General features: G+C 42.8%; 1 protein-coding gene across 1 annotated transcript in view; it reads left to right on the plus strand.

Moving 5' to 3' along the window:
- cdh13 (cadherin 13, H-cadherin (heart)) overlaps positions 1-14,582 on the plus strand; it is a 450,477-nt gene extending 435,895 nt beyond the window's left edge. The window contains exons 12-13 of the mRNA XM_042110513.1: positions 14,080-14,313; positions 14,575-14,582. Coding sequence (XP_041966447.1) covers positions 14,080-14,313; positions 14,575-14,582 — 242 coding nt within the window. The remainder of the gene's footprint in view (positions 1-14,079; positions 14,314-14,574) is intronic.
- The last annotated feature ends 191 nt before the right edge of the window (positions 14,583-14,773 follow it).

A 14,773-nucleotide genomic window follows, 5' to 3' on the forward strand; every position in this document is an offset into this window, starting at 1 on the left:
TGTCCTGTCGCAGGTCTCTAATTTATCCCCATAACTCCTTCACACATGCTGTGAACTCCTGTTTGAGGTTGTGGAACTGTTCCCTGTCTAGTTGCTGGTTGGCACTGTGTGTTTCAGATAGACTGCCTATGCCTTGCATGACTCGTTCTGACTCCTTCTGATTATAATGTTCATGTCTTGCTGGACAGAGCTAAGTCTTGTTTTGCTCCCTTGAAACATAACAGTTCTGTTTTGGTATAAACTTACCGTGAGGAAGGTATTATTATTAATAGCTCCGTCTTTGTAGATTGGTAACTGTCTTCCATTGCAGGAAATGTTCCTATTTTTTAATTGTTTGTAATGCTTGCAAATGACTTTATGGTATGAGTCATTGTCTTATGTCTAGAGGCGCAGGTTTGTGGTACTGGGCCTGCGTTCTATTTGAGTGGTATCTGAGTCCCTGGATGTTGCTTGAGTATGTACTTAGCTAGGTAGATAGCCTTTAGCTAACAGAGAAGGTTGTACTCTGATGTAATTGATTCTTTGTGCTAGTTTCAAGAAGATAAAGTAGAGGCTCACCACGCTTTCTTCCTGTTGGTTCTTTGAGGGTTGCTTTTTGGATGGTATTATTTTTCTTTCTATTATTTTCTAGCTGCTGCTGCTAGGCCTACTGTGTGTCACTGTCTGAGATGTTCTTCTCTGAATCAAGTCACAGGAACACGAAGGGAAAGTGGAGAGAAAGGCCATATTGCTACGTTATTGATCCTCTTCTCTTTTTCTTTGATATTGAGAATCCTTCTTTAGGTTTTGGTAATTTTAGAGGGGTGAAATATGAAATATGCTCCCTCTCTCTCTCTCACTCTCTCTTCTCTCTCTCTCTCTCTATTTCTGTCTCTTTGAAGTTTTTGAAAGAGGGCTGTTCAGAACACAGACTCAACTAATGAAGCCACGTCCTCATTGTTTCTCTCACCCTCTCCATGGAGCTAAGGCTGACTCACCCCAGAAAGAGAGGGGTCAGTACCCCGTCCTCCAGATGAAAGAAAGAGAGAGAAAAAGAGAGGAATGATGGAAAGGTTTTTCTCCTAACTAGAGCCCGACCGATAAAGGATTTTGAAGGCCGATACCGATACAAATATTTGTTGATTTAAAAATCCGATATTCCGATATATCGGCCGATATATTTTTTTTCTTTTCAGAAACGCGCAACAAAACATTAACAGGTTTCCCTAACATTAGTTATTTGTAGTTATTTATGTGTATTGACTAAAATAATATGATAATGCATTTTAAAAACAAACTTGTTTATTTTTAAATAATATTGTCACAGTGGAACAGAGGAACATCAAAATATATTAAAGTTCTGATAAATAAAATGTAAAAAAATAGAAACTTAAGATATGAAACTTAGTCTTTGAGTGTGCGTGTGTAATAATTAGTCCCTATTGCCTTATAAGCTACCTTATAATTACAATGTCAGCTTGCTTATCCCTTTACCTGCACTTTTAAAATTATTTCCATCAAGCTACATCAAACCATTTTCAATCATCAGTTGCTGCCTGCCTTCTAAAACCTACTATTTAGTGATCTAAATCCATTATGTAACTCGTTAATGCTGCGGCTGAACGACAGTCTGAAACGCACACTTGGCGTCATTGGATTTCACACACGTGTAAAAGAAAAGCTAACTTTTATGCACAAGCTACGTTTGATACTTTTTCTCTATGTCTAAATGTTCACTCCTCGCACATCTAACTTACATTTTACAATGCAGGGACTGTAACTACAGATATACTAGTTATAAATACAGTAATCATTACTTTATTTAGGCAGAATAGAATAGAATAGAATAGAAAAGTTCGTTGTGGTTTCCAAGCTCATTAATGTTAATGTTAGGGGTCTTCCACTCATAGTCATGGCATTAGCTAGCTTTGTGGTTAGCTAGTCTATGATGAGCCATAGTTTAGCAATGGATAAGGTCATACTGCAAATTGTAAAACATACGCGTTCAAAATAACAGGCCGCGGAGAGATGATACGTCTCACTGCTATAACTGTTACGCTATTAAAGAAATACATCTTCAGTCACATTGTCAAAAGTTAAAAGGACAGACAGTCAACTACACTGTAACAACGTAACGTAATTACTAGCTAATTCCGCTTCACTCTCGGCTTATTTAACAGCAGCAAAACTGAACATTGTTTTCACGAATTTTGTCATGCTTATTTGAGTTCTTTTAATTGTTATTCAAGCAATGTATGTCTCGTGACCAACCATGAACACACTTCACCGATGATCTCACTCACGGTTAACTGGTTCTCTCTGCCCGACTCTGGCTGGATCAGCAGGTTGCAGGATGTGTAGCGCGTTATACACGAGTGTTGCCAGCAGGGGTGGTGTAGAGTGCCCTCTGGTGGACAAACTATACAACGTCAACACTCATGACATGGTTAAAGGGTGTTTCCGTTTTTATTTTATTTTTAAAATATTCATTTATCGGCCATTATAAATGCCGATACCGATGGAAAATGCCTAATATCGGCCGATAATATCGGCCCGCCAATAAATCGGTCGGGCTCTACTCCTAACTAGCTTCTTAAAAGGAAAGCACTCACAGGCTAATCAACCTCCACATCCGGTTGTTAAGCCGAACATCACAAGGCCTAACAGGTTTTTCGTCCAAAACGTTTATTATCACAGCCAGCCAGTTCTCACAATCTTTAAATCTTGTCACCATCACCTCCGTTTTAGTAAGTGTAAAAAATCACTTCACTCTAACAGAGTAATTACTGTAGCTGTGCAGACAGATGATATAATCAAGGGGTAACGTCCAGGCCTCAATGAAAAATTATTTTATTAGATTGAGACAACAAGTGAGTAGTAGAATGGCAATTATCTGAAGGCTATTCTGAATAGCGGGAAAAAAATAGTTTCTTTTACTATGTATGGAGAAAAATAAGTGGCTATGGGACAGTTATCAGAACATTATAGCATTATGACTTAACAACCGGATAGTATTCATCATGTCTGAGAATGGGAGCGCATGGGAATTCATTTGAAACATGAAAAGAAAAAAAGTATTTCATTTGAGATGTTTCATTAGACTTTTTATTAGATCCGAGGTCAATTTGGGAATATTTTGTCATGGTGGTTACAAGTAGTTGATAAAGACATGCTTTTCTTGTCAAGACTACAGCAAAAACAAAACAAAACACCAGATCATATTTTGGACACCATCACCAAAGCCATTTCCCATTCCTTGCTGATCTGAGTGCCCATCAGGATGTCTCTCCATGAGGGTTTGCGGCAAAGGATATCCAAATCGTAATCCCATAACGGTCCGGATTGCAATCCCAGTGAAAACTAAAATGGAAACAATATGATGTTTTTTTTTTCACCTTTCTGCATACTTTGAAGATTTATGAGAGGTTCTGAAAAAACACTACTGGAGTCTGTGGAAATGGAACATGGAACCTGTTGGCGGAGCCTCGGGAGAGCACTTTGCCCATGAGATCTCTCCCCTTACGGCCTTTTAGAAATGTCAGGTCCATAAAGTCAGGCTGCTCCAGGGAGCCATCAGTAAATCTGCTCAGCCGAGACCTCGCCCCCAGGAAGCCAGTTTAGCCACAGCACCCACCGACAGTTGGTGTAATAGATTGCCCACTATGAATCAGTGACAATTATTATTATTAACTCAAAGACAAACAATCCAAATAGATTACTTATTTAGACATTTAAACTACTGTAGGTAGCATTTTCACCTTTTTAAGTTATTTAACACCATCACTACCACACTTATGGTGAATTTCATCACAGTTGAATAAATTTGTATACATCTGAAACTAGTGTGTGCACAACCTCTATCAATGTAAATACAAAAAAAAGTAAAAATAAAAATCAGGTTGTCACATTAATACCATCCAATCAGTTGAGCCAATTAGAAGCCAATTATTATGACATTATCAATCATTTCTTATTTAAAATGTGCAAAATTGGAAATGTCCTTGTTTGAGATATCTTGTCAAGTTACCATAGCACTGAAATATTTCACAGGTCAGAGAACATAGACAAATTTAAAGTCTAGAAAAAAAACTGTAAAACAGAAAAAAGAAAGGAAAATAGCAAACTCAAGTGTTGCAATATAAACTTGTGAACTCAAGTCCTTGTATTTTACAGTATTTTGAAAATACAAAATATGAAGGCATTTTCATCATCTCAATAAAATACAAATTACAAAATAATATTTTGTTTTTGAAATACGTATTTTAAATACATATATTAGAAATACTGCTCATCCCTGGACACAGTATACCAAGAGCATGTATTTAGACAACTTTGAGGCTACCTTACCAGGTGCCATACAAACACTGAAGCCCAAACAGGTGAGCATTATTTTAACAGCTGATAACCTCACTTTGCTGGCCAAATAGAATGGGCTTTCCTTACCACAAGTATCTGATCAAAAATCGTCTAGTTGGTGGTTTGTCTATTCGTCTAGTTGGCAGTTGTATGCTGTCCCTGGAGCCAAGCCATCTCCATTTCTTAGCGAGCTCAGTCAGTCATGTCTCAGCCTGTCTCTTGTGATTCAAGACTCTATCTTTTCAAATGCGCTGCCATGTTCCCACCGAAGCCGATCACAGAGCCCTGATCTGTTCCTCCCTCCTTCTCTTTCCCCCTCTCTCTCTCTCTCATCACAGGAAAGAATAACTCCATCCATCTGGCTCATCCATTTCTGCTTTGTTCAGTTATTATGTCATAGCAGACAACGCTTGCGACCTGTAATTTACTTGCAGTGGCTTCATTTTCTCCGAAAATTCTATTACCATTAAGGATTACCATGTCAAGCAACGTCCAAAGCATCAGAGAGAGCATTGGTATTATCTGCATGTGGAATGTCTCTTATTGGCTTACTTTCTTCTTCTTTTTCTTTCTTTCTTTCTTTCTTTCTTTCTTTCTCTTGTTCTGTCTATCTTTCAATCAGTTTATTAGGTCAAAAGACTCATGGTCTGTGGGTCATAGTGTGAGCTAAGGGCTTGGTCGCCTATAAAGAGGGATTTGTTTGTTCCCCTATGTTTCCTTATGTGTTCATTTTAATTACGTGATTAATCAACCTGGTATTAATTAGTGAATTCAGTACAGTGTTACACTTCCTCCTCCTCCTCCTCCTCTCGCTCTCTCTCTCTTTCTTTTCTGCCATCTATTTTTCTTCTCTTTCTTTCTCTCCTGTTCTCTCCGTGTTTTCTTCTCTCTGGTGGTGCGGCGCGGCTCGGAGAGCATCTGTTTCGAGACGAGGAGCAGCAGGTCTGGGCCCGCGCTTTTCCCAGCATGCTATGCAAGGCCAGATGCTGACTCGACTCAGAGCAGCCAGTGCCAACCTCCAGCCCGACAGGGAGAGAGGGAGAAGGGAGAGAAAGAGAAAGAGAGAAAGGTTAAATGCACCAGAATGTTCATTACTGATAACAAAGAAGAGAAATCACAAGAGAAATCACAAAAGAGTCGAAATGTGAAAGTGTATGTGTTATGTGTGTATGTCTGTCAGTCAGTCAGTATGTGTGTGTGTGTGTGAGTGTGTGCCTATGTGTGCTGGGGAGAGTGTGAGAGAGTGTGAGAGAGAGAGAGAGAAAGAGAAGTCAGTCACTGTGTGTGTGTGTGTATGTGTGTGCTGGAGAGAGTGAGAGAGAGAGAGAGAGAGCAATACCCGACCGCCTGCAGCAAAGGATTATTTTCTCAGCAGTTGAAGTCAATCATTCTGCTGGCCCTCTCATTCTCCTCCACTACTGGCCCACAATGCCCTGGGCCGCACGGCGCCTGCCAGAGAGCCGACACCTGAACTTCCTGTGTACCAGGCCTCTGGCCTGAGGAGAGAGACCATCAGTCACACTCCTGCCAGAGCCACGTCTGACTGACACCTCGGCTTTGCTGCCCATCATATCTTGTACACAATTTGTCATTGGAACAGAAGGGCTTCAGGAGTCTCTCCACCCCTCCTGGGCCTCAGATTTAATTTTTTATTATTATTATGCATACATGATGCATATATATGTATGTCATTAGAAACAACCTGCATGCATCATGTATGTGTAATAAAATATAATATATATATATATATATAGATAGATATAGATATAGATATATATATAGATATAGATAGATATAGATATATATATGACATACATACTGTATATAAGTATATATATATAAGTATAAATACTCTTTTGATCCCGTGAGGGAAATTTCAATTTGGTCTCTGCATTTATCCCAATCCGTGAGTTAATGAAACACACACACTGTGTGTGTGTGTGTGTGTGTGTGTGTGTGTGTGTGTGTGTGTGTGTGTGTGTGTGTGTGTGCGCGCGTGCCATGCCTCTTAATACTGCATTATGTTTAATACATGGATTTGTTTTCAATAAGGAGTCGGTGTGGCAGGCGAGGTGGGATGAGGGAGAGCTTTAGCGAGTGTGAATATACATGTGCTGTATAATAACTTCCATTGCAACACCTCATATATGCCATACCATATTCAACCAAATTGTTCCCCTTTGTTTCTGACGGTGTGACTTTCATCAAGGCCTCTGATACTTTACGCTGTAAATCACACTCCTGAGGAGGAGGAGGAGGAGGAGGAGGAGGAGGAAGGTTTGGGATCAGGTCCAACCACAACTGATATGGAGGTGAAATTGAAATGCTACCTAAGTGACACACGAAAGAATGCCTCGAGGTGAAAGAATAAGTTGATGAAGTTGAAAACGGAGTTAGAGAATGTTATGGACATCATAAGAAGGCGTCACCTGCTTCAGTCTGACAGGACAGTGAAGTGTGTGTCCGTGGGTGGTGGTGTGTTTCGCGTGAGCACACACAGGTAAGGGCACCCTGAGAGAGACAGAGCGAGAGCTGTGATCTCAGACGAGCATTTTATTAGTGTCGGCGCACGCGTCTTATTTTCCTCGGCAGAATTCCATTAGCTGTGTGAAATGAGAGATCCGTCTGAAGTGTGTTTTGTCGTGAAAGTCAAAAGAGTAATCATCATCGCAAGCATGCACATCAGTCAGCTAATGCTGAATTAGCCTGCAATGACAGCCTGGGCTCAGAGGCAGGAACACAGACACTCACACACACACACTCAGATGAACTCACTCTAGCACACACACACACACACACACACAAACAAATCCACACTTTCACACACAGATGAACGCATACACTCACGTGTACACACACACACACACACACACACACACACACACACACACACACACACACACACACACACACACACACACACACACATACACACATGTACACACACATACACATGTACAAGCAGGCACACATGATACTCTATATTAAATCCTAATGGAAAATGCAATCATGTGTGTTCTCCCCAAAGACCACAAAAGCATTGCTCATTTTTACACCCCCCCCCCCCCCCCCCCCCTTGAAATATGATCTATGACCAAGGAGGTGTTACATTCTGACCCCGGCATTAAACGAACATCACAATGTTTTGGTGTCTAGAGAATGGCCCATCTCTAAGACGGATGCTGGCCTGAATGACTGTCTGAGGGAAGCGAGGCGCAGAGATGATGAGCATACAGGTATTAGTGTACGGGGGAGACGGAGGAAGAGGAGACAATGTGAGTTAGAGGTCGCCTCAGACGGAGGCTGTTTACCTGCTCACACTGACGAAGGTGCTGATTATGATGATGATGAAGATGATGACGATAGTTAGGAGAGGAGGACTGATGAAGTGGTGTGTGTGTGTGTGTGGGGTTTTTTGTGTGTGTGTGTGTGTGTGTGTGTTTGTGTTTGTGTGGGATGAACAAAGACAAACACCTCCATTATTCTGTGGTCAACTGAAGGGTGTAGAGAGGGGAGTGTTATTGCTTTTATCTCAAGTTCCTTTTTGGAGTCTGTGTGAATGAAGAAACACACTCACATCAGTAGTTATCTCTAGCCTAGTAAGTAGGCTGTACCTAGGCTGAACTCTGCTTCATTATGTGTTTTCCGAGTCCCACTGCCCGTTTTAGCATATGAACTCTAAAAGCCCCTGTAAGCAGAGCTCTTCACAGCCTGTCTGAAAGAGCCCAGAAACGAAGCGAAAGGCCTAGTGGTGAGGATGCACTGAGCTATTCAGCTTGTTTTTCTGGAGAGGGGGCGGGGGGTGGTGACAAGGTGCAACACTCTGGGAAAGCAAAATATGCATGCCACTAGTCTAAATTTACTCTGAAAGCTTTCATAACCACAATCTATGGCTCCCCACAATCTCTCAGAAGTACAGTTTGTAAACTCTGTTTTTGAAATTGTGTGCGTGTGTGTGTGTGTGTGTGTGTGTGTGTGTGTGTGTGTGTGTGTGTGTGTGTGTGTGTGTGTGTGTGTGAGATATCTGCATATATTCCTGTAAGCATGGTGTTGTATGTATATCTATGGGTGTGCATGTGTGTATTTGAATTGGGTATATGTGTGTGTGTGTGTGTGTGGTAGTGTGTAGTAGTGTGTGTGTTATAATCACCACAACAAACAAATGTGTTGCCATGCATCAATGTAAAGATACATGTCCTCAGCAATGTCCTCTAGCCAAGGGGAAGAGAAGAACACAAACCAGCTTGAGGAGTAACTCCTACCACATCTGTTTTCTGTCCTACCACCCTGCAAGTCTCTATGATGAGAGAGAATTTTAAAAGTGAACGCACTGAAGCTGTGTACAAGATTTTTTTTGGCTTACATGCCATATCAGCTAACCAATAGCTCCTGCAGAAGAAAATAGATAAAAGTGTGTTTTTTTAAACGCAAGAGAAGTCCGACAAGTGGACTACTGTACACACCTCCCTTTCTGTCCTCCCTCAGCTGGTCTTTCAGGGGTTGATGTCAATAGCCTACTGTACTTCATAGAGAGCCACAAGCTGCAAAGAATGTGCTCAACCACCACTCAGCTGATAATAGTTTGCCTGCAAAATTCAAAATCAACTTAATATGAATAAAAAACAGTGCTTGAAACAGGAAAAATATGGAATTTAAAAGGTTCTCTTGGCCTAACATATTCACAAGTGTGTGTGTGTGTGTGTGTGTGTGTGCGTGTGTGTGCGTGTGTGTGCGTGTGTGCGTGCGTGTGTGCGTGTTTGAGTGTGAGTGTGTGTGTGTATGTGTGTGTTGTGTGTGTGTGTGTTTGAGTGTGAGTGTGTGTGTGTGTGTATTTCCTCTTGTCTTTCACCCTTCTCTCTATCTCCAGATTGCTTGACAGCATTTTTTGTTTCTCGTTTTCTGAAGATTCTTGTGTCGCCGGACGAGTGAATAGAAGTGACATTGGAAAATAACTGTGATTCTCCTATCAATCTCAGCTCAGAATAGCTCAATCTATACATAGCATTGAGCCGCGGTCGCATCAGACCCCCAGATAAACAAAAGCCACATCCCTGGCTTGGTCTCCCTGCAATCTGAAAAGCAAATCCAAATGCCGAGCTTAGCTGAGAGCTACCATTCACTCATGCATTATCGCTGCTGTATCTCCCAGGCTTTGGAACTTGCAAAAGACTGGAATTTAGAAGATTGTCCTTTCACGGTCTCTTTCAATGTGTGTGTGTGTGTGTGTGTCTGTGTGTGTGTGTGCATGCGTGTTTGTGTGTGTTTGTGTGCGTGCATGTGAGAATGTGTGTGTGTGTGTGTGTGTGTGTGTGTGTGTGTGTGTGTGTGTGTGTGTGTGTCTGTGTAAGCGGGGAAAGAGTCGAGGCCAAAGCGAGGGTGTGTTGATGACACACAGGGTTTTTTGCTGCTATACTGCTCATGGTGAAATGTATTTTCATAAGGCTGGCGGTCTGGCGCTGAATGCTTGGTCGCTCTAGCATTGCTTTGTTCCTCTCATCTCTGGCATAGATTTCTCTCTCTCTCTTTCTCTCTCTCTCTCTCCCTGTCTGTCGCACCATCTTTCTCTCTCATTCCCCTGACACTTCATCAAAAGAAAAGAAGAAAAAAAGGGGAGAAAAAAGCATTCACCATGGAAAGGCAAGCACCAATCTAAGCTGCTTTAATGTGTTCATGTAAAGATATCTGGGATTGTGTGTGTGTGTGTGTGTGTGTGTGTGTGTGTGTGTGTGCACTTCTATATGTCTATATTTCTTTTTATGTATGTTGTATTCTTATTGTGTGTTACATCATCATTCCTATAATAATAATTATTATTGCCTTTCATCTTATAACATGTTTTATTAACGCTGTGTAATTCTGTGTCTGTGTGTGTGTGTGTGTTTTAAGAGTAATATTATTTTTTTAATGTCTGTCTCTCTTGTATGTGTGCTCTTCATCTCTCTGTGTCTTTGTTGTGGGCTCAGCTTTTGCCCTGGTATGTGTCACATCTTTTTAATGAGGAACACACCTTCGGAATCCCACTGCATTTCATGGGTTCCATTCGCCATGACAACCCTTTGTTTAGTCCCTGTCAGGGCGTCCATTGTTACACCGGTGCAGCTCTAGACCTGCTCCCCCACTGCACTCCCGCAGCCGTTCCAACTGACTCTTGGGTCTGACTTCTCTATAACATATCTGGGTTCTCACACTGTGGTAGTCATGCGGTGTCAGGTTTGTGTCATGTTACATGTCAAGTTGCATTGCACCGTGCATTGTTGAAGGCCTATAGTGATTTAAGACAAACTGAAGTCTGAAGACATCTGAAGTAATAACTGAAGTCATTAGCCATGTAATGTGCTTGCACTTTCATAACACATTACTGATGGTAACCATGGCTGACTCATAACCCCATATCCTGAAGACTTATTGTTACAGTACGAGCACATTATATTTATAAAGTAATTCATAAGTCGTTAAAGGACCAATCAGGTCATGTGCTGTGCAGATGAAAAGCAGACCATATGTGCATTTCAGGTTAATTTACCATATTCTTTGTTATTCTTCCTATTTGTACTTTTGTTAAGAATTCTTTTCTTTTGACAATTCAATGCCAGTCCAGTTGCTAAGCCACGGTCACACCCCTCAATGTGGATTTGGATTTGTCAGCACACTGGATGTCTTGACACACAGCCTCTCCTGAATTACTGGTCAGTGTGACTTGACTAACCAGGGTGTGTATTTATCCGCATACAGAGCTTACTGTGACTGTGTGTGTGTGTGTGTGTGTGTGTGTGTGTGTGTGTGTGTGGTGTGTGTGTGTGTGTGTGTGTGTGTGTGTGTGTGTGTGTGTGTGTGTGTGTGTGTGTGTGTGTGTGTGTGTGTGTGTGTGTGTGTGTGTGTGTGTGTAAGAGACAAAGAGTGGGTCTAAAGAAGTGACAGCTTGGATCAGTAGAGAGGCAGTAATTGCTCATCTTCTCTATGGTGGGTTTGACATGACAGCACAGGCTGCTGTTTTCACCCTCATGATGCTGGCTGTCTGTGGCCCCAGAGGCTTATGTGTGCCTAGCCTCTGAAGCATTAGCCTGAGCTTTCTGTTGTTTTTCCTCACTGGCATTTGTGTGTATGTGTGTTTAGGTGTGTGTGTGTGTGTGTGTGTGTGTGTGTGTGTGTGTGTGTGTGTGTGTGTGTGATGGAGAAACTAAACTGTGTGTGTTCATGTCTGGCGAGTCAATTGAGATGCTGTCAAAAGCCTGTGCGATAGCGTGGCTGTAGGAGAGGGCGGTGGCGGAGGGCTCAGCCAAGGGTTGCTGTTCTTCATCCCTGCTGACATTTACAGCAATGCTGTTTTCACCCACTCCTCTCCTCTCCTCTCCTCTCCTGTCCTCTCCTCTCCTGTCCTCTCTTTCCATCCCCACTCCTCTCCTCTCCTCTCCTCTCCTGTCCTCTCTTTCCATCCCCACTCCTCTCCTCTCCTCTCCTCTCCTGTCCTCTCTTTCCATCCCCTCTCCTCTCCTCTCCTCTCCTGTCCTCTCCTCTCCACTCCTCTCCTTTCCTTTCCTCTCCTCTCCTCTCCACTCCACCCTTCTCTTCTCTCCTCCTCTCTTCTCCTCTCCTCCTCTTCCTCTGCTCCATCCTTTCCTTGTTACCTGCATGGCGTCTCCATTCCCCACTGACCACAGGAGGTTTAATTTCATTAGCAGTAACAGAGATCTGCCCGACAAAGCAGAGGAGAGCAGAATCAGGCCTCCCTCTAAATGCAGGTCTGACCCAAAATGTAATCGCTCAACCAAGGGATGGTTTGCTATTCCTCATAATGGTGGATTTCTTTCTTTTTCTGTCTTTTGTGCTTGGTAAATACATGAAAACACAACTGCATGAATGTAATTTCATTATCCGTATATTCCTAATCTATCACACAGTCACAAACACACGCAAAACACACACACACACACACTCACACACACACAGAAACACACAACCACTCATACACACTGTGAGAGAGAGAGTGCTGGTCATACAAATACACAAACAAACAAACAAACACACGCCCACAGTCCCACACAAACCTAAACATAAATGTGCACACACATAGACACACACAAAAACACACAGACACACACACACAAACACACACACAAAAACACACAGACACACTCACACACACACACAAACAGAGAGAGAGAGAGAGGAGGGAGAGAGTGTGTGTACATTTCCCTTTTTGTTTTTGAGAAGACTCCTGATCCAATAAAGCATAATCTGATCTAAAGTGCAGTGCCTGGGCACAGGCCCCCGTTCAGACGCGAGACGAGAGCGAGAGAGAGAGAGAGAGTGAGAGAGAGAGCGTGAGCGAGAGAGAGAGTGAGAGAGAGAGAGAGAGAGAGAGAGAGAGCGGGGAAAGAGAGAGCGGGAGCGAGAACGAGAGCCACAACTACGAGCCCCGTGATTCATGTCGCTGGGGTTTGGAAATGACATGCAGTTTGTTTTTTGATACGCTTGCCCCATAAAATCGAGCGCCGCTCACAGCTATTGATGGAGGGTGGAAAATGATGAGACGTTTGTTCTGGGATGTGGGGGGTACATGGATGGGTTGGGGGTGGGGGTGCAGAAAAGAGATTAGGAGTGCAGAAATTGAAAGAGACAGTGGAATGTGTTATCGCCTGTAGATTGATATTCCGAATCGTGTCTCTGATGGGGGCCACGGCACTCTGTTACTGTTGTTTTTATCAATCGGGATGTTTTTTCTACGCTCGCCATACACTCAGAGATTCCTCGCAACATGGTTTCCAGAGCAGCAAAACACTTCCGTTGCTCATTTCCTCACCGCGCCACAACATACTTGAAATCGGCTCCACGGGTCGGGGAGGGAAGATCTTTGCTTGATAAATCCTCTGTTGGCAGGTGGAGCAATTTATGAAATGGGAGCCATATGGCTTTGTTTGAGGTAATCAACTCCTCCCCGACCGCAAGCTTTCACTTAGCCGTAAATCCATTCTGAGAACACTTATGAATGAATACAAATACAATTACAGACTTCCTGGATTGCTATTAAAGCAGTGTGAGAAACGTGCAGCGAATGAGCGCTGTAATGGAGCTCTTAGCATGGCTCTTTATTTGGCGGTGGTCAGTGAGCTGTTGGGACGTTGATGAGCCTCCTGAGTCTCCCTCGGTCAGTCATGGCCTTTTATCGGTCTCAGCCCCACCAGGAAGAGCCGCTTGGCTAGGTTCAGTTTTAAAGGGCCGAAGGCGTCCTTCCTCAAATGGCCGGGATATTTGTGCCCCATGTTTAATGTTAAGTGCGTTTCCCTCCGCCTCAAGTGTCATTTCAAACTCCCATATCGGCTCTGTTTGAACATGAAGCGATCAGAGTGTAAGACTGAGGGCAGTCAAGGGAACAGAAATGCTCAGCCTCCTCCCTGGCTATTAGATGGAGAAGGGCATCGCCCATAAAAGAGTTCCTTTGTTCTTAGTTTGTAAGTTATTGGTTTTGTGTTGCATGCATGTTTAATGCATTTTCCCTTTATGTGCAAGGGACTTGGTGGTTTTGTACACCAATAACTGTCAGTCGTAATCAATGCAAACTTCTAATGTGCCCTGAGATGAATGTTTCAGCCAAGGTTATGTTAAAGTCAAGTCTCTCTCTCTCTCTCTCTCTCTCTCTCTCTCTCTCTCTCTCTCTCTCTCTCTCTCTCTCTTCTTCCCTCCCTCCCTTCTCTCTCTCTCTCTCCGTCTTTCTCTCCCTCCTTCTGTGTCTCCCTGTACCTGCAGGTCACCCACCGGCCACAGGCACCGGTACACTGGTGATCACCCTGCAGGACGTCAACGACAACGCCCCCTATGTGTACCCCTCGGTGGTGCGGGTGTGTGAGGACGCCAAGGAGCTCAACGTGTTCACGCTGGCCGGCAGGGACAGGGACATCTCCCCCAACGGCGAGCCCTTTAAGATCGAACTGGCCAAGCAGAACGGTCTGGACAAGACGTGGAGAGCCACAAGGATCAACTGTGAGTTTACAAGCCTCACTACTGATCTTGCACTCAAATGCACCATAGCTGTAAAATGTCTAGTATGTTCACAGTGATTTTTATTTATATATTTGTATATGTTATACAGTAGATTGATTTTTTTGGTGTGTCCTCACTGTTTTTGTTTACACAACCTTATCCAAGGGATTATTTTACTGGCGTTTAAATATGATCAAAGTCTAAGAGAACTTAATTATAAACTAAATCATGTTCTGTTGGAATCTTTCACTCATGGGTTAGGGTTTTAGAAATAAATCTGTAGAAGAAGCTGAATTGTAAGTATTTGTTGATAATATTTCTCTTCATATTAGAATTCAAGGGCAATCTTCCACAAAAAAAGTCCTTCCAGCAAGGATATTCTACAGTAGGTGGCCTCTTTTCTTAGTCAAGTTTTCAGTCAGCTTTCAAAAAGTTTCTATTGCGAAAAGATATATATCTC

Source organism: Alosa sapidissima, chromosome 11, assembly GCF_018492685.1.
Source record: "Alosa sapidissima isolate fAloSap1 chromosome 11, fAloSap1.pri, whole genome shotgun sequence".
NCBI classification, from domain to species: Eukaryota; Metazoa; Chordata; class Actinopteri; order Clupeiformes; family Clupeidae; genus Alosa; species Alosa sapidissima.